At 61.0% G+C, this 25119-nt stretch overlaps 1 protein-coding gene across 4 annotated transcripts; it reads right to left on the reverse strand.

Annotated features, from left to right (window-relative positions):
• TCF25 (transcription factor 25) lies at positions 945–23718 on the reverse strand. Of its 4 annotated transcripts, none has more exons than XM_021097023.1 (18): positions 23391–23718; positions 14658–14822; positions 13928–14002; positions 12016–12134; positions 11568–11633; positions 8867–8949; positions 8006–8136; positions 7753–7852; positions 7023–7116; positions 5783–5875; positions 5567–5672; positions 4589–4748; positions 3676–3763; positions 3169–3327; positions 2980–3070; positions 2514–2593; positions 1453–1525; positions 945–1243 (listed from the first exon to the last, which is right to left on the reverse strand). In XM_021097023.1, the coding sequence occupies exons 1-18, from the start codon at positions 23580–23582 to the stop codon at positions 1085–1087; spliced, it is 2034 nt and encodes a 677-aa protein (XP_020952682.1). In that variant the 5' UTR covers positions 23583–23718; the 3' UTR covers positions 945–1084. The 4 variants fall into 4 exon arrangements, 2 of the variants coding, with proteins under 2 accessions (XP_020952682.1, XP_020952681.1); XM_021097022.1 differs by having other exon boundaries at positions 1411–1525; positions 23391–23716; XR_002345288.1 differs by having other exon boundaries at positions 2514–3070; positions 23391–23713.

Here is a 25119-nt window from a genome sequence, read left to right on the forward strand (position 1 = left end):
AGGATCTGAGCCACGTCTGCAACCTTCACCACAGCTCTCAGCAATGCCGGGTCCTTAGCCCATTGAGCGAGGCCAGGGATCGAACCTGCAACCTCATGGTTCCTAGTCAGATTCGTTAACCACTGACTGCGCCATGACGGGAACTCCTGGCTTGTCACTTTAAAGTCTGACTCCTGGTTGCAGTATGGCTGCCACAGCTCCAAACATCACATTTCCACCTAAATGTATTTAAGGCTGGAAGGGGTAGGGTGCCGAGGTCTCCTTGCTTGCCTGTCATTTTCAGAGAATAAACCCCTTTCCAGAAGACCCCTACAGACTGTCTCACTGGCTGAAGCTCATCACAGCCACACTGGAGGTGGGGGGGCATGTGGCTCCAGGACAGACTCGCTCCCCAGAGCTGGGGTGGATGGCGGGAGGGATACCTGACAGCACCTCGTCTGTAGGGCTCTGTCCCTGCCTCGGGTGTTCAAAGCGCAGAGGTGCCCTTTACCAGCATGGCGAGGGTGCTGCCCAGGACGTCCTGGAAGAGGGCCGATGGACCAAGGCCTGGGCAGAGGCTGAGGGAGACTGGCCTGTGGCAGGGTGATTGGTGGGCCTGCAACCTCGGGGGCCTTCCAGAACCAAACAGGACCCTCAGTCAAGGGCAGCCCATGCGGCTCAAGAGCACCAGGACCCGCCTCGTCTGGCCCTCCCCTGCACCCATCCACACGGTCACACGCCCCCAAGTCTCTGCCGTGGACGTTTCGATTCCGCAGCAGGTGCTCCGCCCTCTGCCCACCACGGTGCTGCCCTGCGTCCGCCGAGATTCTGAGGCCATGGTGCCCAGGGCCAGCAGGGAGGTCCTGCCCTGGGCTCGGCCACGAGCGACCTCGGAGCGCACTGGCGGAAACCGCCTTGCAGTGGGTGCAGCCCCAGCGCCGGGGGGAAAGAAGAGCTCACGCCTGGCAGAGCGTAACCCGTTCACGTTTATAGGAGAAACAGCAGAGGCAGGCGGACAGGTCAGCGCTTCCACGGCCGCGACCCGGCCAACCCTGACCAGACGGAGGCAAGAGCGGCATCGCGCGGCAGGCGCGGGTCGCAGCCCTCAGTCCCACTCCCCGTCGCCCTCGGGGTTGTCCTCCGGCGGCACCTCCAGGTCGCGGAAGTGGAAATTGGCCATCATGTCCCGCACGGCCAGCATCAGCCTGTTGAGGCCCTGGTCGGGGTTCAGACCCCCGGCCCCGCCGTCGTCCGGCCTCTCCCCCTGCGGCAAGGAGACCCGGCTGAGCGAGGGCTGTTCGGCACAGCGCGCCCGCCCAGCCGCCCCGGGGCCGGACACACGGTTTGGAAGCCGGGCGGCCGCCAGGCGCGGAGTGCCAGCTTCCCGAGCCGGCCGGCCCCCCCCACGTGCTAGGCTCCGACGGGACGTGCCTGAGCCCAGGCGGCGGGGCGGCCGGGACCAGCTCCACGCACCTCCATGGTGTAGTTTGGCAACAGCGAGCGAAAGAAGAGGGCGATGGTGTTTCCGTGGCTGACGGGGCTGAGCCTGCAAGAGCCAGGGGATCGGGGGGTGAAGCCCGGCTGACAGGCTGCTCCCCGCGCCATGGGGAGAGGAGGGCAGCCCGGCGCAGCGGCGGGCAGGGCGGAGCCGGAGCCGGAGCCAAGGGGCGGCTGCTGCGGCCCAGCCGCGCTTGCTCTTAGGAGAAGCGGTGGTTTCAAAGCACGTGTCACAGGGTGCCCCCTGGACGTCGAGGCAGGCACCCAGCGGTCCTCACTGCAACCACGCCCGGCCCGGTGTCAGCTGTGTCTTGAACCCGCTGATACTAAGGGTACTTTTTGTCACATGGGAGAATCTAACAGGAAACGACTGATTTCCTTACGAATGTGCGCCCTGGTTTTTGCCGTATAATTCACTGGACAAAGAAGACCTAATTCTACAAAACACAGCCGCCTGAGGTCTGGAGATGGGGACTCTGTGACACGGGCTTAAAGCAAAGCGATTTCTCAACTTTAAAGGCAAGAAGGAAAGGACAAAAAGCAGCCCTCCCACAACCCGATTCCGAAGGCAGCCTGCAGCACTCCCCGGCCGGGCCCGGGGTCCTCTTCCCTCGCCTGGGATGTGCCGGTCACCCTCCCCCAGACGGGGCCTGGGCACAGCGGAGGCTCCCACTGGGACACCTGCAGCAGGGCCTGCCGAGGCTCGCCAGCCCTTCCTCCCCGACGGCCTCTTCCCGCAGCTCAGACTCTCCTTCCTCCTAGATTCTCCTTAACCCCCGTCTCCCCTGCACTGCCCCCTGCCCCCCTGCCCCCCGCACAGAGCGGGATTCTGACTTTTGCTCCCGCTGAACCTCCACAACCTGACAGAGGCATGACCTTGCCCTCAAGTGGAGAAGCGCAGCTCGCAGAAGCTGACAGGGACCCCCGACACTCGGAGGCCCGGGTCTGAGCTCCTTGCTTCTGAGTCTAAGGCAGCAAGACCCTCCCACCCCGGCACTGACCGCAGAGCTGCGAGCCAAGGACAAGGCGGGAGGTACCTCTCCGGCCTGACGTAGGAGTAGATGGTGTCCAGGGGAGGCAGGGGGTCGAAGCCCAGCACGGACTGTGTGGTCACATCCTTCGGAAAGGGGCAGAGAACAGAGAGGGGCCCTGAGCCCCTCCGCCCTGGACGGACCTCCCCCCGGGACCCGCAGTTTGGCAGAGTGGCCTTGTCTGCGAGCCTGGGCTCAGCGTGCTGGAAACCCGGGGTGAGCGGCAGGACAACGCTTCCTCCACCAGGAGGCTTGCCCTGCCCGGAGGCCTCCTGTGAGCCCGGGGGCGCGTGGGTATCATGGGCCTTCCATCCACGATGGCCGTCTCTCTCAGGGCTGCCGAGGGGCACTGCTCCGAGCCCCCCAGGTCGTGGAAAGCCAAGTGTCTGCAAGTGAAGGGCCCCCCACGTGACCCCCACCCGAAGGGCAGGGCTGCAGGCAGAACGGCCCACGTGTGACCGGCTGGCCTTACCGGAGGCAGGGCGGCCACAGCTTCCTTAATCTCGGAGAGAACCACGTGGCGGTGGATGTTTCTGGGCGCGCGCTGGTACAGCACCTTGCGCCTAGGGCCCGGGAGGACAAGGGGCAGCGCGTGGACGGAGGCCCGCGGCCCGGCTCCACCCCCAGCGACAAGGTGGCGGACGGCCCGGCCCCGGCTCACCTGCTCTCGCAGGCCTCCACTGCGGGGTCCCCGGCGTCCACCGCCTGCAGCACCTTCCGGACGTTCTCCTCCAGCCAGCTCATGGTGGCCGGCTCCTTCCAGAGAAAGTGCGACCTCCCGAGGTACAGGCTCACCAGCTGGCTCAGGGCCGGGGGCTGACTGCGGGGCAGGGGGCCTGTGAGACACCACGGGCCCAGGCTCCACAGCAGCGGGCACTGGGGGGTGGCCAGGGCCTGCCCCGTGACGGGACGGACCGCAGGGGTGGGGCACACGGGTGTCTGCTTCTGTACAGGGTCCTGAGCAGGGGCGCGTTCCTTGGTAAACGTGTAAATACGAGCACACACGCGTGTGCGCAGGTACTGGGGGAGCTGTCCTGGCTGCTGACAGGGTCTCAGGCAGCTGCTGGCTCCCACATCAGACCCTTTGCTTCCCTTTTTTGAATGAGAAGCCGAGCCTGTGGGCCCTTCTCCTCCCCGCCCCCCGCCCCGAGATGTCCTCCGGTCCTACCTTATCTCCGCGTCGGGCCCAAAGAAGCGGTGGCTGGCCACGGCGGCGTCGGGCCGCACGCTGCAGTACTCGAGCAGAGGCATGAGAACTGCGGGAGGCAGGCAGGTGCTGAGGCCGCCCGGGAAGGCGGCTGCCCCTGGGGAGGGCTAGTCCGCCCACCAGCCCTGCGCAGGAGCGGCCGCTCGAGCACGTTCTAATCCAGAGACCACGTGCCCCACGAGAGGCTTCCTGGACGAGGGACTGGGCTCCAGGTCGCTGAGCAGCCCTGCCACTCCACTGGACGCAGCTCTGCTGTGCACGGGCCCCCCGGACCCACCCGCGGACACTCACACCAGTCGGGGCCTCGCCTCAACCCCAAACACCTCGTCAGCTCCTCTCAGATGGGCCAGGCTGCGCCCGAGTGGGTATAGCCGGACCGAGGGTGCCCTGAGGTTATGGCCTGACCCCGCCATGGCCGCCCACAGGCAGGCCCACTAGGGGTGGGGTGGAGGGGTGCCTTGAGTGCCCAGGCGCACCCCCGCACATCCTGGCCCTGGCCCATGGCCTTGCGGAGCTGCCCGTGTCCAAGGACCCCCAGCCCCGCCAAGGACCCTCGCTCAGGACAGGAGCTGCAGGCCTTCTTCTGGTCCACATCCGCCAGCTTTAGGGGCCCAGTGAAGCGGGCAGGCGGTGCGGGAGGCCCCAGGACAAGCTGTCTCTGAGGTCCTTGGCCCTCTGCCGAGGCGGACCTACCGGCCCCGTTTCCTCAGGCCCAGCCCATGTTCCTCTCCCCAGAAAATGCTTCTGTCAGCATCTGGAGACACTAAAGCGCGCACCCCAAGAGCAGAGTCACTGCTCGTCTCCAGAGTCAGCGGCGCGTCTGGAGCCCGCTGGGGGTGGGGGGCAGCCTTCCGTGGGCCCGGGGCGCACCCACCTCCGGGGAACATGAGGAGGGCCTGCTGGACCAGGACCGAGGCCTGCTCCCTCGCCGAGCTCAGCTCCTGCTCGGGGAGCTCCGCCTGCTGACTCAGCAGGAAGTACGCCAGCGGCACGGAGAAGGCAAAATTTGGGAGCTGAGACAGGTTCCGATGGGCCTACGAGGGAAGAAGGAGTCCAGGCCTTGGCGGCGGTGAAGCGACAGGCAAAGGACGCGGGAGCCTGCGTGTCCCCCGCATGCCGCGCCCGCGGAGAGGCAGCCCGGGCTTTCTCTGCGGAGAAAGGCAGACACAAGGACCCAGGGGCGTGCGGACTCGGGCCACCTCCAGGGGTGGGGCTCAGGGAGACCCCACACGGCCCTCGCCCCCGCCCCGTGGGCGCGGCAGTCGGTCTCCCTTAGGGGGGGGGTCCCGGTCCGCCTGAGCTTCGAAACCCTCGGGCCAGCGCCGCGTGGGCGCCCTGCAGCAGTGTCTTGCGACCCCGAGGAGCATCAGTAAACCAGACCCTCGCTCGGCGTGGCCAGAGCCACTGACACGGTTAACCTCCCGTTACCCACGAACAGGTGCTGTGAAAACACTCACGCACAGAAACAGCACGAAACGCGGGCGTCGCCCACTGCCAGCTACAAGCGACCCCAAGCAGGCAGGGGCCGCTCAGCAGGAGCACAACTGTCCGTTTCAGTTTCCAGCAACCACGCGAAAGGGGCGCCGTGTAGGCACACCACCACCACCAGGCTTTTTCAAGAGACGGTTTGTTCTTTCTCGTGCCTGGTCTCCGACCCCACAGGTCCCAGTGCACACGGGGCTCCGGCTGCGACGGCCTCCCTACCTGCGGCCTGCTCCCAGTGCCTGCGCTCACAGGTAAGCAGGTGGTCCAGACCCCCGGCGGCGGACCCGCCCCCGCGGTGCCACAGCCTGCCTGGCGCCCCAGGATGACCCCCTGCAGCGCCACGGCCCGGCGGACGGGGCACACCCACCTCCCACTCCTGAAAGAGGCGGATCAGGTACTCGTAGCTCCGCGCCCGCAAGGCCAGATGGTCGACCAGCAGCAACATGCAGAGCGGGTCCTCGTCTGGCTCCAGGCTTCCGGGGGCAGCAGGGAGAGCAGGGCGGGCGGAGGGAGACAGAACCCAGAGTGGGCCGGTGCGGGCGGAACGCCCTCGGCCCGCGAGGAGTGGCAGCGGGGCCCCTACCTGAGGATGAGCTTGCAGTACTCAAGCGCCGTGCGTGGGCAGCCCCGCTTCTCCAGGAAGGTCATCTGCTTGTAGAGGGCCAGGTAGAAGCTCCTAGACCCAAGACAGTTCCTCGTGAACGAGGCGCCGCAGGCGGCAGAGCAGCCACGTCGCCCAGCGCCTCGTCTGGCACTGCGTCCACCCTCTGCCCGCCGGCTCCGCTGGCATTTCCCGTGTGGCCTAATCGGCGTGGATGTTCGCCAGCATCCCGCGTCTGCAGAGAAGGTGACTCTGCTTGTTGTTTGCAGTCACATGTGCATCCACGGACAGAAAACCACACTCATCTGTCAGTGAGAACGTCAACCTGCATTCCCCCGCAGCACGATTTATCATTTAAGGGAAGGGAGTTCAAAATCTTCTCCTGTAACTACCCTCGTCTACCCTCGAGCCCAACAACGGCTGGACCACAAAGGTTTGTGATTGGCAACCCTAGCGCGCCGTCACTTTGTCAACAGCGCAGCCCTGTGAAGGCCTGAAACACTAGTCCTTCAGAGCATCTCCAAGAGCTGAGGACTTAACTGGACGACAAGCTAAAGCAGGAGAGGAAACTGAGGTCCAGCACACGAGGCAGACGACGTGTGCAGAGGAGTCGCCGTGCCCTGAGGCCCAGGGAGCCCCCGGGTGGGGAAGACAGCCTGCGATGGGCATGACCACGGGTGGTGGAGGTGACAGGAAAGTGAAGACACCCCGGACAGAGAGCATGGCCACCCTTGCAGGGCCCTGAAGACCAGGCAGAGGGGCCCGCCGGGAGGTCTGCGCTGGTGGGAGCAGGCCCCAGGCGGCAGGGCCCATGTGGCAGCGCCACCTACAACACTAGGAAGAGGACGGGCTCATCCAGCTGCTGACTTAGGGACCAGCACACACGCGTGCACGCCCACGGCAGAGCATCCGGAGCATCCCAACCTCGCGGGCTGCAGATTCTGGAGTCCAGACACATAAGGAGGCACAATTACAGGGTCCCTCCTGGTGAAGTAGCCCGTGAGGCTCCCTCCTCACCTGGACAAGTTTAACCCCCGGCCAGGTGGCATGTCCACCTCCAGCCCAGCCTCTTACACTCCAGCTTCAAACACATCGAGATGCCCGGGGACCCAGCCCCGTGCCATCTGACCCCGCTGCCTCCACAGCGGCCCTCCTGTGTTGCACCTGTGACGGTGAAAGGAGGCAGTGCCGGCCGCTGAAGGCCCGCGGGCGGCCGGCTCACCTGTTCTCAGGCCTGCGGTAGTCCAGCCGGCAGGTCCCGCTGGTGAGGCTGAACAGGGGGTGGAAGGCACACTCCATGCTGTGCAGCGCACGCTCTGCAGGGACACGGGTGGAGGGGGGGGCGTCAGTGACCACGCGGGGCGGCACACCCACCCTTCTCGCTCACAACCAGGAAGGCTTCAGAAGGGAGGGGGCCAGGAAACCAGGATTTGGAAAGCGACAGGCAGGGCCGTGCCCTGGGGCTCACGGCTGCCTCTGCAGGTCCTCCAACCAGATGGGCACACACTTCCTGGAAACCCACAAGCACCCACAAGGCCGAGGGTGGAAGCGGCCACACCCAGGGCATCAGCCATCACAAAAGGGGCAGGCGCTGACACACTGGCCCCGCAGCAGTGCCTGAGGACACTGCGGAAGGGACTGCAACTGCAGAGGGACGGTTCCAGGCTTCCATCACAGGAAAGTCCAGAACACAGAGCAGACGTGCCTGTCAGGGACTGGGGGAGGGGAGGGGACAGCTGCTCCGTCAGGGTTCCTCTTGGCAGAGCTGGAAATGACCCAGAACCCACGGGGATGAGGCCGTGCCACTCTGCAGACACCAGACGCCATGAACGGCACACGCGCAAAGGGCGAGTCTCACCGCACGCGAGCGCTACCTCAGTAGGGCTCTTGTTCAGCAGACCCCTGGCGAGTGTCCCCCCGCCCGCTGCGCCTGGGCTGCCCACGGGTCTCACCTACAAGGTCCCGGGCCATCTCCTGGTCCTCCTGAAAGCGGCAGGCATCGCTGAGCTGCAGGAGCGAATCCACGTGATAGGGGCTCGTCTGCAGCAGAACCTACGAGGCAGAGCAAGACACAAGCTGCGGGCCGCGCCCCCGGGGCCGCCACGCCGCCTCCCCACCCCCTCCCCCACCCCGGGGTGTGCGTGCCCCTCCCCCACCCCGGGGGCGCTCGGCCCTCCCCACCCCCACCCCGGGGTGCGTGCGCACCACAATGTTGTTGGGCTCCATGGACTCCACCGCGGCCAGGAACTTGTGCTGCGTTTGCTGGTACTCCTCGTTGTGCTCGAAGGCAAAGCAGGAGCGGCCCTTCTTGGACTCCAGCAGCCGCATGGACAGACCTGGGGGGGCCCCGGGTCAGGGCGCCACCAGCGACACCCAGTCCCCTGTCCATACTCTCCCTGTAATCGTCCCCCGCTCCCACCACCCCCGAGCGGGGTCCGAGCACCCACGTCCCAGGCACAGCCCACCTCCCGCCACCCCATCTGGGGGAGCCCAACCACTGGCTGCTTAGAGCAGAAACCCAGGTGGCCTAGCAGGAGGCGGCCACGGCCAACCCTCGACTAGGCGCCCGTCCTGTCCACTCCTGCTGCTGACTCTGGGTGGGACGCCCGTGAAACAGACCAGGGCTCCAGGACGCCCTCACCACACGCTCTCAAAGGCCCCACCGAGGGCAGCCCTGCAGGGCCCCAGGGCAGCCAGTCCCGCTGCCGGGAACGGGGGGTGAATGACCAGGGGGACAAGCAGCCACCCAAGCACAGGGCCCAGGGTCCTCCACGCTACCCCGCAGGGCCTTCCCCCACACCCCAACCTTTCGCAGGGCTCTTTTCCTTAAGTGGCTCCTTAAATGATGCGTGCTCACTGGTTTGCAACAAAATCTAAAATGCCACTGTAAAACCCTTGACTGCTTGCTATAGCACGGGATGCAGTCCAAAGGGCAAAGTAGAAAAGAGCTGATTAAAACAAGCCCGAGGAAACGCACGGTGGGCGAGGGCCTGTGCCCAGACACGGGCTCCGCCGGAGCTGCTGCCGGGCTGGGGCTCTGCGCGGAGGCCGGCCCCACGCCCTCACCTGGTTTGCTGTAGCGCGGCCACGTGCTCTTGGGGGTGGTCAGCCACGAAGACTTGGGGTACACGCGCTGCCTCTGCCGCGGCCTGGGGAGAACGGTGACGGTTACCTCTGCGGCTGGACCTCCGCAGGGAAGACGGTGGAAGCTACACTCCCACGAGCAAGACAGAGACAGAGGCAAAGAGCGGGAGCTGGCCGCCGAGACGCAGGCCGAGGCTGCAGACCGAGACGCCAGCAACCCGACAGCTTCAGGAAGAGGAAATGGGACCCAGAGCCCAGCGAAGTGGCAGAAAAGGTAAAAAACCAAAAAAACCAACTTCCCCCAAAACCCAAACCAAACCCCCACGAAGGTCAGACCCGTAACTGGAGACGTGGAGGCTGAGAGCTCGCTGCAGAGCAGAGGGGCCTCCTCCACGGCCCTCTCGGGGGCCCACTAACACCGCCAGCCGCTTGGCAAAGGGGGCCCGTGAGAGTGACGAGACAGGGGCCTCGGTACCCCGAGACCGACACACTTCCGCAAGCAAGCCGGCCAGACAGAGTGCACTGGGCAGGGGCCCGAGCGCACTCATCCGGGGTCCCCTAACCTGTGGTCACACACTGTCGTCTGCGCTGCCGCTTGCTGCTTTACTTCTCAAGCTGAGCAGCAGCCAAGTGGACCTGCATGTACTGCTCTGTAGGCTTTTTTTTTTGTAATCTGAACTATTTCACGAAGAACAATGAGTAAGAATCTAGATTTTGTTAGGAATGGGATTAGAAAACATGTGTTTTTCTTCCAACAAGAACGCTGGAAACTGCAGGAGAAAAAAAAGGCTCAAGAAAAGCATGGCCAAAATTGGAAGGAAAGCAGCCTGCAGCTGACCTGGGATAACTGGTGTGAGAAGGAGAACAGGCTGCTCGGAACGGCCCTCGCCCACGGGGTCCCAGGGAAGGTTCGGCCCTGCAGCGAGCTGGGTGGTGGGCGCCCGCGAGAGCAGACACCGGCGGGACACCAGAAACAGACAGAGGGAAGGGTGAACCAGGCGGCAGGGACAGTCCAGAGGGGAGATCTCAAGACGACCACCAGACGTATCACAAAGAGACACAGCGTCTCCGTGTCTTAGGAGCAGGGCAAGGGGACAAGGAAGCCCGTGGGGAGGACATAAGTTTTGTTTCTGTCTTTTTGCCATTTCTTGGGCCGCTCCCGCAGCATATGGAGGTTCCCAGGCTGGGGGTCTAATCAGAGCCACAGCCGCTGGCCTACGCCAGAGCCACAGCAACACGGGATCCGAGCTGTGTCTGCAACCTATGCCACAGCTCACAGCAACACCGGATCCTTAACCCACTGAGCAAGGCCAGGGATCGAACCTGCAACCTCATGGTTCCTAGTCAGATTCATTAACCACTGCGCCACGACGGGAACTCCAAGTTTTTAAAGAAATAAACATAACAAATTAGAAGTGCAGGAGTTCCCACTGTGGCACAAGAGCATTGGTGGTGTCTTGGGAGTGCTGGAACACAGGTTCAATCCCCGGCTCCGCACACGGGGTTAAGGATCTGGAGTTGCTGCGGCTGTGGCTTAGGTGGCAACCACAGTTCAGATGTGATCCCCGGCCCGGGAGCCCCATATGCCTGGGGAAGCCAAAATTGAGGGGGAGAAAAAAAAAAAAAAAAAAAAAAAAGCAATTATTTTTAACGAATGACTAGTAGTCACTATGAAGTGCCCAGAAACAGCACCAGGCAGCCAGGTGAGATGCCAGGGAGACCAGGCAGATGCAAAAAGGAAGCAAGGGTGAGCAGGGCCAGCCCCGGGCAACCCAGGTGAGCAATACTCCAAAAAGACCAAGTCGGAGGCCCTTGAACTCAACACTAAAAATAAAAGCAAATTATAACGCAAACCCAGAAACACAGGGAACGTGACGAGAAGAAACCCTCAGCCTTACTCGTAACCAAAGTCCCAGCATCGAGACTTCTTGTCTTCGTATCATGACACCTCAAGGCCTCCCACACCTACTGGGGCTCCGAGGAAGAAACAACACACAGACGTGGGCACAGTGGGGGCACCACGCCTGGGGCACCACCGTGCCAAGTGCGGCAGGTGCAGGGGCTGCGGCCACACGCACCCTGACACCTGGGCCCTGGGGTGAGCGTGCCCCCTGCCCCTCCTCCCTGGCACTCAGGACTCAGCCCTGCAGAACCGGGCACATGGGACATGGCAGGGCACTACTGTCCAGGGCACAAGGGGCCCGGGACACGTAGCAAACAGCCGTGAATGATTACCTTTCATGGAGGGGGGGGTCAAAGGAGGCAACTCTGAGCTGCTTGAATAAGCAGTTCTTTTTTTAATAAGCATTTAGCCCCATAACCAGAAAAAATACGTACTTGGAAAGAGAAAGTTCCTGCCAAGGGAGGGCTCCCACACCTGGGGCTGGGCTGGGACAGCCTCCGCCATGGGAAGGCCCACGCTCTGGGGGCTCTCTGCCCACAGAAGGACATCAGCCACCAAAGGCCACAGGGACAAAGGTCGCATCCAGCTAAAAACCCAAACTCCATGCATGAGAAGCAAGGATGGGTCCGGCGGAGACAGCAGCACCCGAAGCTCAAACTGGGAAGCCTGGAGAAACGAGCCCTGCGTGTGCAGGCTCGTGGAGTGAGCGGGTCAGGACGAGGCCCCCAGCCCCTCGGGCCCACGCACCCGCCCTCGCCGTGCACAGTCGGGGCTTCTCACCTCTGCTCCCCCAGGACAGCCCGGGCACCGAAGTACCTCTTCAGTTCTGTGTCCGGATTCAAGTGTCTGCAGAATTGAAAGGTGGACAGAGAAAACGAAGCTGAGCTTTACAACCATCCTGGGAGTCTAAGAAAGCCAGAGAAAGAAAGCCCAGCAGGGAAGAGCGCCACGCTGCCCGTCCTGGCAGCGTGCAGCCTGCTTCCTCCGCGCTGCCCGGCCAGGGGCGGAGAATGGCTGCCACCGGCACGTGTCCAGCCGAGTCAGAGCAACGCGAGCCTGGGGCCAAGATGGAGGGGTCGTCACTACTCAGGAAGGAAGCTGGCAGGGACTGCGGGGGGGACAGGAGCTCATCGAGCACCCCAAGACCACGGGATGGATAACGCACCCAGGGGACGGGGGACCTGAGCGCAGGCCGGCGCGGGCACCGGGCTGGGGAGGGACTGCGCACCTGTGCTCCACGTACAGCACGTGCTTCCTGGAGCTCAGCGGGGGCGGGCCCGGGCGGCGGGAGCCGCTGCCGTCCTCGATCCTCTCCAGGATGCGGCCGATGTCCTCCAGCCCGTCCTCCTGCAAGACCCCCAACGGCAGGCGCGTCACTCGGGGTGAGGCACCGGCCAAGGGCAACGTGACCGCCTCTGCAACTCGGCAGCTCTGGGTCTGACACGGGTCCACGTGAGGCTTTGGATCGTTTGTTCTACTTCTGCGAAAAACGTCCTGGGTGAAGCGACAGGGACGGCGCTGAGTCTGCGGACTGGCTTGGGCGGCAGGGCCTCTCCAGCAACGTTAATTCAGGCCATCTTCCCGTTTCCTGGAATCCTCTTTAATTTCCTTGATTGACACTTCAGAGTTCTCAGCATCTAAGTCTGACCTCCTTGGCCAGGTTTATTCCTAGGTATTTAATTTTGGGGGGACTGACTTTATTTTTAAGGTTTTTTAGCTTTTTAGGGCCACACCCGTGGCCTATGGAGGTTCCCAGGTTAGGGAGGTCAAATGGGAGCTGTAGCTGCTGGCCTACACCACAGACACAGCCACACTGGATCCGAGCCACGTCTATGACCAAGGCTGGATTATGAACCCCCTAAGTGAGGCCAGGGGTCAAACCCGCGTCCTCATGGATGCTCGTCGGATTTGTTTCTGCTGTGCCCCGACGGGCACTCCATAATGACTTGCTATGTTAAGGTGCGTTCCCTCTACCCCCACTTCCGTCAGAGCTTCTCTAGTGCATGGAGGTTGGATTTTGTCACTTGTCTGCCCTACTGAGATGACCGTGTGGTTTCGGCCTTTCTCTTGTTAACGCGGCGTGTGACGCCGATTGATGCGTATGCTGAGCCATCCTTGTGAACTTGGGATACATTCCCCTTGGTCGTGGTGTGTGGTCTTTTTTGTGTGTTGCTGGACTCAGCTGGCGAAACCTTTGCTGAGCATTTCTGCGTCTGTACTCATCAAAGACACTGGCCTACGATTTTCTTTTTGAGTGCATCTCTCTCTGGTTTTGGTATTAGGGAAAGTAACTTATTTGTACAAAGAACAAGTATTACTCTGTTTCATTCCTGAGAGAAGGTACAATCCAAACACCACGTCCCGCTCACGCAGGGGACAAAAGGAGAGGCGCTTCTGAGAGGAGGCTCAGAGTCACAGATGGGAGTCAGTCCTGCTCTGGGGTCGGAGGAGCCGCATTCCCGAAGTTTGCCAGAAAGTGGCAACCAGAGTGGGGCCCTCCCCCGCAAGGTCCAGGAGGTAAATAATCTGGGACGCTCCCCTGGCTTCTGACAAAGTCGAATAAAATGTAAAATTGAAGACGAGCTGTTTTCAGGGGAGGGAGGCGGAGAGGGATGGACCGGGATCTGGAGAAGCGGTGAGACCCCGCTGTGCAGCCCAGCGAACCGAGTCTCGCCCTTAGGATGGAGCAGGACGCAGGGTAACGTGAGGAAGAGGATGTGTGCGCGCGACTGGGCCACTCTGCGGCACAGCAGAGAACTGACAGGACACTGTCAACCACCCAGAACCGAAAAACCAAAAACGAAAAACAAAGAACTGTTTTCAACAGCCCCTTGAGAACAGCCGGGAAAGAACAGAGGAGGGGAGGTTCCCCTCCTGGCTCAGTGGTTAACCAACCAACCGGGATCCATAAGGACACAGGTTCGATCCCTGGCCTCACGAAGTGGGTTAAGGATCCGGCGTTCCTTGAGCTGTGGCGTAGGGCGCAGACGCGGCTCGGACCTCATGTTGCTGTGGCGGTGGTGCAGGCTGGAAGCTGTAGCTCTGAGTGGACTCCTAGCCTGGGCACCTCCATGTGCTGCAGGTGCGGCCCTGAAAAGACAAAAAAGAGAAGAGAGAGGAAATCTGCCGGGAGCACATACCGACGTTTCTCCGGCAGCGTTCTTCTTGTTTTTCTGTTTCCTTTTCTTCTTGCGGAGTTTGCCGCTCGCACTAGACTAACAAAGGAAGCACATTTCAGCCCATGGGAGCGGATCACCTCCCAGACCCTGAGGACGAGCGCAGCTGCAGAGGGACGGGCTACCGCCCCCTTTCTGAATGTCCCGGCCACTCCCTCCTCGCTGGTCTCCCTGTGGGTGCCGGGCCACCCGCCACCTGCCCTCTGCGCTCCCCTGTCTCTGCGTGGACCCCTCCCTCCCTCCCGCCCCCCGCCTCACTCAGCTGTTCAGGGAAGTGCCCCCGCCTGGGTCAGTGCAGGTCTGTGTCACCCTCTGAGCCCCACAGGCTCGCAGTGGGCACGTGCTGGGTGAAGGAACGAGGCCTCCCGGAGGGGCCCTCTCTGTGCCGTGCTGCTCGGACACATACCCGACCCCGAGTGGCCTGCATGTCCCTTCATACTGCGTCCACCAAGGTCCCTGGTCAATTGACTGAGCCGCAGACACAGACCCGAAGAAGAGCGGACACCCGGGCAGAAGCGGACCCCCCAGCATGTGCTAGGGAGACTGTCCCGGGCCCTGCCTGGGGCCCTCTGCCAGCCGCCCTCGTCTGAAGGACTTCAGGCCAATCTGATCAGGGTTCCCGCGGAGAGCGGGGGCAGCTGGGCTGTTAGCAAATGCAACCCCGACAACGGCGCCGTGTGTGAGGCGGCCTCACCTGCTCGGGGGGCACTGCCCTGTCAGCCACGTTGCCATCCCGCTTGGTCGCCGTGCGTCCGCCCTGGGGCCTCCTCTTGCTCCCCGAGGCCACAGTGTCCGTGAGTGGACAGTCGGTCCTGCCCCCGTTGACCACCGGGCCCTCGTCCAGGTCCTCGATGTTGATCTGGGAACACAGGTGGGAAGGGCAGGGCGCTGGGGTGTGTCCGAGTCACAGATGCAAAGGTGGCACTGAGACGCGTGTGCCGGGGGGTGGCGGGGGCAGCAGCGGTGGGCGGGTGCGCTCACAGCCACGGGGTCGTCGAGGGAGGAAGGGAGGACCCCTCGCGACCACAGCCAGACGCTCACCTCTGACACGCGCTCAGGGGGCTTCAGGCAGTGAGGCGGCTGGGTGCCATGTGCCAACCTGCGCTATCCTCAGAGGCACCAGGGGCACCCCCCACCGGGCACCACCCAGGGCGGTGACGCGTGGGCACACGTTCAGCTGACACCGCGGTGCTCCTCTCTCCCCACACAAGCATCAGGACCAGGGCCAGGGGACTGAGCCCCGACACAGACGTGACACGTGACGACGGGAAGAGGGGTTCCCGAGTCAGCGGAGCCTGAGGCTGCAGGGAAGAGGGACGAGCCAGGGCCACACGCACACCCTCAGGGAGAACACGGTCCGAATGAGAGGCTCCGGAGGACAGACGGACACACACGTACAAACGCGTGCATAACAGGGGCCCTTAGGCCAGGAAGTGAACCCACGAGTGAAAGAGGCAACTCATGTGGGTTCCTGCTGTGGCCCAGGGGCTTACAGACCCCACTAGCATCCATGAGGACACAGGTTCGATCCTTGGCCTCGCTCAGCGGGTTAAGGATCTGGAGTTGCCATGGCTGTGGTGTAGGCTGGCAGCTGCAGCTCTGAGCCAACACCTAGCCCGGGAACTTCCATATGCCGCGGGTGTGACCCTAAAAAGAAAACCCAAACTGGGGAGTTCCCTTGTTGTGCAGTGGGTTAAGGATCTGAAGTTGTTACCGCAGCGGCTCAGATCACTGCGATGGTGCAAGTTCAGTCCCCGGCCCAGGAACGTTCACGTGCTGCCAGCATGGCCAAGAACAAACCCAAAAGCGCCAAAACTAGGCGGGTGTTCTCCGCGATCATTTGTTCGCTAGAACCAGTGGCCCAGAGTCCCCGTGGACAGTCTCAAGAAAGCAGGGGGGAGGGCAGTGGAAGAGCTCGGGGCCGGGGTCCCGCTCGGGGCCAGGGTCAAAGGCCGGCCCATTCAGCGAATGCATACATCTTTTTATAAAGAGGGCACTTGACTTCGAGACGCTGGTATTCGACGCTGCTGAAGCCAGGGTCCAGCTGTGGGCCAGATCTCGAAGCAAAGGACAGAACTGGAAGGAGGGCCCCAAGGCCACTTCCTCTGAACAGCGGGGTCACAGGGAAGCGGCCCTGTGCGTCCCCAGCATCCGGCCCAAAGTGCTTCCTCTTACGACAGCAGGACGGTTGACCCCTATGAAGCCACTCTCACATCCTTAAAATAATTCTTATTTTTGAGCCCCCTTTGGAAACGTGAGCTGTCCTGAGAAATTCAAACTTTCAACGGGCATTGTGCGCAGGGCATAAGGCTTCCTGCCCGCTCTGCCAGTACCCACGTGGCGGCACCAGAACCCGACTGCTGGCCACTGTCCTGACATCAACCTGACCTGCTGCCCCACAGTTCCAAGGCCTCGAGTGATACAACAGCAAGGGGTTCCTGCCACTGCACACGGTCTCTGGTCTTCTGAGGGACAGGCAAGGACGCGACAGTCCGCGCTGCCAAGGCGGGCAGGAGCTGACCTCAAACAGAAACTGGGGTAAAATGTACGTCTTCTGAATAAAGGCCCAGCTCATGTCCTGGGTGAGGTATGGAACAAACCCACCTCTCAAGATACAAGACACTGCTGTCACCCCAGAAACCCATGCCTCCTGCCCACGCAGGCAAACACGGGGCGGGGGGCCTGCGGCCACTGGTGGCTCCTGCCCGTCCCGGGTGGCGCACGTGCAAAGCGTCCTGGTTTCGGGCACACAGGGCAGTGTTTCTGAGGCTTGTTGGGCTGCGGTCAGCAGTCTGTTACCGTGACCAGTGTTTCTTCGCAGGGATGCACGTGGCTCACCTCTCAAGGCTACTGCGAATTGAGGTGCTGTGAGCACCTGCGAGCCCCCTGGGATAAGAACCCGCAGCGGGTTACTGGGCCATGAGGTGTGGGGCTCACCTTGAGCTGCCAGCCTGTTTCCAGCGGCCGATGTCACACCCCTCCCACAGAAAGGCTCGCCTTGCTGCAGAGCCGGTCTCTCTGATTTTGGCCACTCGGGTGTGCGACCTACACCACAGCTCACGGCAACGCCAGATCCTTAAGCCACTAAGCGAGGCCAGGGATCGAACCTGCAACCTCATGGTTCCTAGTCAGATCCGTTTCCGCTGCGCCACGATGGGAACTCCTCTCTCGCTTTAACTGTTAAACCAGGGGCATGTGGAAATTCCCAGGCCAGGGGTCAAACTGGAGCTGCAGTTGAGCCCTTGCCACAGCCACCCTGGATCCCTGACCCACTGAGCGAGGCCAGGGATCGAATCTGCACCCTCACAGAGATGTCGGGGCCGTAACCCACTGAGCCACAACGGGAACTCTGGGTGAGGCGTTCTTTGGTGTTAAACTTGGGCCTTTTGCTGCCACTGCCGCATCACCTATTTTCTCCGCTCGGTGTGTCCCTTTTCCTCCTGACGGCCTGAGGTCTTCGCTCTCTCCTTTGCCTGCGGTTGCAGACGCCTCAGGCCACTGGATGCGGTCCCCAGAGTCCACAGGCTCGGCGGTCTCTCCAGCATCTCCCCTTCCGGACAGGGTGGCGTTTCCCCGCCCCGGCTTCAAGCTCATTCGTCCTTTCTGCTCAAGCATCTAATCCGCTGTTCAGACCACCCCGCGAGTCACGCATGGCAGAGGGAGTACTTCTGTCCCCCGGAATTTGCTCTTTTACCGGTGCTACTTCTCTGGCGAGAGTCCTCTTCTTCCCTCACTGTGGGCGTGATTTTCTTCACACCCCTGAGTACATCTATACGTCGTCTCAGGTGTGTGTGATTTTCATCATCTGTCTTCACCGGGCTTGTTTCTACCGCACGCCCTCTCCGGGCCGCGATTCCCACTGCTGCCTCTCGGCGTGGCTGCAGCTGTCGTGGCGTGTGTGGCCACGCGGCCAAGAGCGCGTGGAGACTTGTTCAGGCAGCAGTTCACTCACTGGCAGATGAATCAGCACCATACCGCCACGCCTTATTTTTACGTTTCCTCAAGGCAGGCATCAAGCATTCTTTCCTGGAGGGTTATTTCTCTGCCCCACACAGCCCCCTAGTAGGGTCTGGAAGGCCTCCCCGACAGCCCCTGCCCCAATAACCCCAGCCACCTCAGCAGACCCCAAATCCGACCTGCCTCATCAGCTCAGCATCGCTGCCACCGTCTCCTGGGACAGCTGAGTGTGCCCGTGTGCAGCGTCTCCAAGCAACGCGTGATGTCTAGTGTCTGAAAAGAGTCTGTTTGTTTTGCTGGTTTTGTCACTGCTCAGGGCAAGAAGGCTACTCTAGGGTCAGTTACTCTGCCACGGCCGGAAGTAGAGACCTTACTCTTGCCTTAACTCACCCACCACTTGGTTTATTTAGAGCTCGTTTTCGGTTTTATAAAGATAAGTCTTTCGGGCATTCTCATGTGGTGTGGCGGGTTAAAGAGCCAGCATTGTCACTCCAGTGCCATGGGTCACTGAGGCAGCATGGGTTTGATCCCCGATCCGGGAACTTCCACATGCTGCGGGCAGTTGCGTTTCCCACTGAAAGAGGGAAAGTACTAAAACTTCGCATTCTTTGGGTTTTTTTTTTTTTTTTTAGGGCTACACCCACGGCACATGGAGGTTCCCAGGCTAGGGGTCGAATCAGAGCTGCAGCTGCCGGCCTTCACCACAGCCACAGCAACACAGGATCTGAGCCGCATCTGCGACCTACACCACAGCTCACAGCAATGCCAGGGCCTTAACTCACTGAGTGAGGCCAAGGACTGAACCTGCAACCTCATGGCTCCTAGTTGGATTCGTTTCCGCTACGCCACGATGGGAATTCCTCAAACTCTGCATCCTTGAGGAAATATGCCCACAGCCTGCAATCAAGAAGGACAAAGTCTCACCTACTTGTCTGCAAGTACAAAGTGGCGTTAACGATACCACCTTTGCTAAAGGTTTCCCACGGACCCAGGGTGAAGGATGGGCGTTGCCGTGAGCTGTGGTGTAGGTCGCAGACGCGGTTTGGATCCCATGTTGCTGTGGCCCTGGCTTAGGTTGGTGGCTACAGCTCTGACTGGACCCCTAGCCTGGGAACCTCCATAGGCCGCAGGTGCGGCCCTAGAAAAGGCAAAAAAAAACCCAAAAAGAGTCAGAACATTACAGTCAGCTTCAACCAAATTTGCCCTTGAGCACTTAAAAGCTACAGGTGTTCTAGTATCACCTGTCGTTAACTGCAACCGTGAACGTGCATCGGGGTTTTCCTCCTACTGCCACTGAGACTGGACATCAAGGGTTCCCGTCATGGTGCAGCGGAAATGAATCCGATGAGCATCCATGAGGACGTGGGTTTGACCCCTGGCCTCACTCAGTGGGTTAAGGATCCGGCGTTGCTGTGGCTGTGGTGAAGGCCAGCAGTCACAGCTCCAATTCAACCTCTAGCCTGGGAACCTCCATGTGCCTCAGGTATGGTCCTAAAAATACCAAAAAAAAAAAAAAAAAAAAAAAAAACCCAAGAAAAAGAAGAAGAAGAAAAAAAGCTGGGGGAGTTCCCGTCGTGGCGCAGTGGTTAACGAATCTGACTAGGAACCATGAGGTTGCGGGTTCGGTCCCTGCCCTGGCTCAGTGGGTTAACGATCCGGCGTTGCCGTGAGCTGTGGTGTAGGTTGCAGATGCGGCTCGGATCCCGCGTGGCTGTGGCTCTGGCGTAGGCTGGTGGCTACAGCTCCGATTGGACCCCTAGCCTGGGAACCTCCATATGCCGTGAGAGCGGCCCAAAGAAATAGCAAAAAAATAAAAAAAAAAGAAAAGAAAAGAAAAAAGAAAAAAAGCTGGACATGAAAGACAAAGACGACGCATGATGGCAAAACAGAAGCTCAGCAGAGCTTCCGGTTTCCTTCCAGCCAAACAGCAACCTAATGAATGACACCCACTCTGGAAGAAGTTTGTTTTTATTTAATTATACAACTTAGATTTATTTCAATTACTTTCAGAGACTGCCACTCTACCGTACATGAAAACAGAGTAACAAACATAATCCTTTGGAAGAAAATGATCTTCCTCAATAAAACGTCTCAACGCTACTGGATAAATCCTGCTGGTTTAAAAAAGTTGTTGTGGGTTTTACCGCATCGTCACAGTGGAACTTGACCCGCCAGGGATTAATGAATTCTATTTTACACCTTTTTTGGTCTTGGCTGCCACTGTGGCATGTGGACGTCCCTGGGCCAGGGATCGAACCTGAACTGCTGAAGCAACAATGCTGGATCCTCCACCTGCGGAGCCACCAAAAAACTCCTCCTTTCCACCATTTTTAAGGCCTGTCCAGTAGCAACACACACGTGGCACAACTCAAACGACCCCTCAGAACAGGCGCATCTACCACACGTGAGTTACGTCTCCGCAAAACGGACTCTGAATGAAACAGGCAAGGTGACCTCTGACCTGAGGCCAAGGAACCTCACCCAGGAGCAGTGAGGACAGTCCCGGCCCCAGAGGGACAGAGGGTGCCCCCTGCCCACTCCCCAGGAGAGCAGCACCAAGCTCCGGGGCTGCGTCTACCCAAGCTCCATTGTGCGCTTTCCTGGTTGCCAACGTCACCTCAAGTCTGTGTTTCTGGAACACCGGGCCCAGCAAGGGCCACGGCTGTGCCTGTTAGCTCTCCCACTCCCAAAAACAGGGGAGCCAGGGCCAGGCAGGTACCGTGCCCTCAGAGCCAAGAGGTGGAGCCGGGATTCAAGCCTGGGTCCCTCTGACTTCAGAGCCTGGGTGCTACACTCATAGTCCAGCCATGGAGGAGACACAGCCTCAAGCCGTGATCTCTGCGCACCTACTGGGTGCTGACACGGCTCTAGGTGGTGGGGACACACTAGGGAACGATGCCGTCTCTGTCCTCACGAAGCTCAGGCCCCAGAAGTGGGAGGCGAGCCGCCCGAGCTCCGGGAGCACGCAGGTCATCTGACGGTGCGCGCCAGGGCACACGAGGGAGAAGAAGGACCAGACGAACTGGGAGGGGGCGTGTGACTCATTTCAAATCAGCAGGAAGGGTGCCTGAGACCCGAGGACAGGAGCGACCACGAACAGAGCTGGTCCAGGGAGAGGGGACAGCATGGGGGTGCCCAGCGTGGCTGGAGCAGAGCAAACAAGACTGGAGAGCGATGAGTGGGCCAACCTGGCCCCCACACCGCCGGGGGTCCTGAGGGAGGAGGGCTGAGAGCAGACGTGCGCGTCGCAGGGTCCCCGCGGCCGCTGCGTCCGGACAGTTGCAGAGGAACGAGAGGATGAGCAGGACTGGTGAGCACGACCCCGCCAGCGGCAACGGTCACACTGCAGGTACCGCAGCCTGAAGCCACCCAGGACCTGACAAGGGTGTGCAGGTGGGGTGTGAGGGAGGGAGAAAGAGTGGGGTGCCCTCTGGGCTGCTGGCTGTGGCGACAGAAAGAGTGGAGACGCCTGCACAGACGGGGAAGGAGGAGGAGGTGGAGAGGGCGGTGCGAGTTTAGACGCACCGAGGAGATGGGTGTGAGTCGGCGATGGGGAAGGAGGCCTGTGCTGGAGACACGGAGGCCGCAGCCGAAGGCAGGAGCGACGCGCTGAGCTGACTGGTCTCCGGCAGCCCCACGACCACCCCTCCTCTTCCTCACACCCAAGCACCTGGCTGTTCTTCTGACTCATTTATCTCAGACTTCTGTGCCCCTGTCCGTTCACCATCCTTGCTTCTTGAGCAGGAACATGAACTTTGCTTCGGAGACAAGGAGCGTGGTGTGGGTAAGAGCACCACTTCCCATCGAGCAGCAGGTGTCACTGCAGGTGGCACTTGCTGTCGCGCTTGTACAATGGGGACAATGACCTGCCCGACTGACGAACAAGACAGAGCAGCAGAGCCTGCGCGCGTAAATGTCCTCCAGTGACGGCTATTTGACACAAAACCTGGAGGATCTGGAATAAGGGGAAAACAGCCCTGACAGGAGGTCCAGGACACAGCCGACTGGAGCACGAGCCCATCACACCCTGTGCACAGAGGGATGGAAGGAAGAAGGGAGCTGGCGGTGCTTTCAGAGGTCAGAACAGCAACAGAAGGAGTTCCTGTCATGGCGCAGTGGTTAATGAATCCGACTAGGAACCATGAGGTTGCGGGTTCAATCCCTGGCCTTGCTCAGTAGGTTAAGGATCCGGTGTTGCCGTGAGCTGTGGTGTAGGTCGCAGACGCGGCTCAGATCCTGCGTGGCTGTGGTATAGGCCGGCGGCTACAGCTCCGACTGGACCCCTAACCTGGGAACCTCCATATGCTGTGGGAGCAGCCCCGGAACGGGCAAAAAAATAAATAAAATAAATAAATAAATTAATTAATTAAAAAAAAAAAAAACCAAAGTCGACAGAAAACTTAAGGATGCAGGATGGGATGGAAGCGCTGGGAAAACAACTGTGGAGGCTGAGGGGCACCTCTGAGGGTTACCCGTACGTCTCTGTGTATATCTGAAACTTCCCATGATACAAAAGTTAAAAAGAAAGAGGTGACAAGAAACGGGCAAGCAAGAAGGCTCCGAGGAGGCGAACGAAGAGTCAGGAGGACCCGAAGAACAACGGAGTCCCCCCTTCACCAGAACGACAAGGTCAGGCTCTTACCCAAGAGGAACAGGAGCAGCAATTTCTACACCCAACGCCCAGACTGGCAGCCCGCGCGCCCCACTGTCTCAGGAGGGGCCCGTAACTTGGCAACTTTCGGTAAAGTTGGGAGCAGTAGCCAGACCAAGAAGGAGCTGACAAGCATGGCTGGTTGCTCTATGGTCTTCAAAACTACTGCTACGCCTTCAAACACGCAGCAACAGCTGTGGAGTCCCTACGTGGGTGGGCACGAGGTGCTGGGGACATAAGGCCAGCGGAACAGGCATCCCTGCTGCACAGGGCGGTCAGGGCAGCAGGCGCTCCGCACAGACGTGCAAAAGTAGAGAATGAGGCCGGCGACAAGGAGACCCCGGTTGTTGTTACTTAATTCCCATCTACTGTGTCGTTTCTCTGGGCCAGACACCTGCCGGGGGGGACGCAGAGATGACCCAGAGCCAGACAATGAGCCCTGGGGTGTGTGGAAAAGATGAGAACGTTCGTGAAGGCCCTGCGATGACTCGGCTTCGGAGGCACTTAACCCTGAAATCCAGGTTGGAGCCCCGAGACCCCGCCCACCGCGCTGCGGTCCCGCCCCCAGAGCCGGCCACACCCACTCCGCCGCAGCGGGGACCCACTAACCCCGCCCATGGACGCTATGGCCCCGCCCCTCACCGCAGCCCAAACCCAACGTAGCACCGCCCCGTGGGCTCAGGCCACCGCCCACCCCCTTGGCCCCGCCCTCCCCACTGCAGCTCCGACCCCGCCGCCCCGCCCCGTGACGTCACGGACCCGCCACCTCGCAGGCCGCCCCCACCCGCTGCCCCCAGCCCCGGTAGCCCTGCTGCTCACCAGCTCGAACCGGTTGTTGACGCGGACGCCCTCCTTCCCTGTGCCCCGGGCACGCCGGCCACCTGGCCCCTGCTGTGGGCATTCTTCTTCTGCATCATCGTCATCATGGAGGACAAACTGCAGGGCGCCGGGCCCAAGGGGCTCCTGGCCGCGCTGTTCCCCCCTCAGCCTCCGGAGGGCCCGGCGCGACATAGGACCCAACAGCCGCTGACGTCTGGAGACCGGCAGAAGGAAGAGCAGAAAAGAGAGCGGCCGGCGCGCCTGCGCACTTACAGCGCGGTGGCGCGAGGCTGGCGCGTCGCGTCTGCGCGGTGCCGCTCTCCCGAAGTCCCGCCCAGTCGTCGGTATCATCAAAGAAGGTGCGTACGCTTCCGGACGAGTTCTCGCGAGAATGGGCGGGTCCGCCGGCCTCTGTTTCCTGTTCTGGAGGCGCGCCCGCGACGCACATCGGGACCGGGCGGGGCGAACCGGGGGCGCGCAGGCTCAGATCCTCAGGCCTCTGCTCTAGGCGGCGAGGTGGTGCTGTCGAGGTGGGGAGGCTCGGGCTGCAGCGGGAAGCCCGGGGGACCCAGTCCCGGTAGGTCGCCTCCACGGCCGGCGGCCAGACGATGCTGTGCTTGTGAGAAGTCGGCCCTCCGAAACGCAGGAGCTTCCCAAGCAGCGGATCGGGTCACCCCCTCCCCGGGAGACCCCGGGTCTGCCCTGGGAGTCTGCTTTTTGCTTGCGTCCCAGGTGATTCTCCTGTATACTGGGTGTGGGGATCCTTGGTCTGAGGTGGAGGCTTGCCACGCTTACGGTGTGTCCTAACGGTGATGATCAGGGGCCCAATCCCTAGAAATTCCGAGGTGGGGCCTGGCATTGATTTTCTCTTTATCTTCAGGAGAGTAGAATGCGCAGGCAGATTTGAGAAGCCCTGCACTGCAGAGGTGCAAGTGCCAGGCTAAGGTGGTTTGGCGTGGGTAATTGGCACTGAGCTGGGGTTGACTCAGTGTGGCGCCCAAGCCAGGCCCTAGACTGAGTTCTTACCTCCTCCTGGAAGGTAGATATCACTCCCCACCCTGCCCCTTTTACAGATAAAGACTTAAGAGAATAAGGAACTGGCTCAGGTAGAATCTGGATCTGCATTTGTGTCTGTGGCTCCGGAGTTCAGATGAGGAAGTCTGCCGACGGAGACCGAGAAGCAAGGCGGGTTGGGTTACCTGCAAGTACTAGGCCCTGGGATCGCACTGACTGGCACAGGCTGCTGCCTCAACCCCCTGCCCCACCCTCCAACCCAGCTACTGAGAGTTGGGCTCAGCTCAGACAGGACCTCCGGGGCACTGCCCTCCAGAGAATTCCGAGCATGCAGGGCCAGCCATGTCCACTAGATCTTGTGTCATCGCTGGCCCCCGGAGCGAACAGCTTATGCAGGCATGTTGCCTCGCCTGTGCTGGGAACGTGGGCCGGCCATCCCACGCAGAACTGCTCCTGCCTGGCTCCTGTGGGTCGGTGGCCATGAGGCTTCGAGCAGTACCTTACCCGAACAGGCAGCTCTGAACACTGTCTCTCCCTGTACTTTCCAAGGCCTGGTCCTCAGCAAGGGAAGTTTGGTTGTAAACACTTGCAGGGTAAGTGGCCTCTGTCTCTCATGATCTAAATTAGGGGAGGGCGCAGCACAACAATGGACGGAAAAAGCATGTATACATATATGTGTAACTTGGTCCCCATGCTGTATCGTGGAAAAATAAAT

Source organism: Sus scrofa, chromosome 6, assembly GCF_000003025.6.
Source record: "Sus scrofa isolate TJ Tabasco breed Duroc chromosome 6, Sscrofa11.1, whole genome shotgun sequence".
Taxonomy (NCBI): Eukaryota; Metazoa; Chordata; class Mammalia; order Artiodactyla; family Suidae; genus Sus; species Sus scrofa.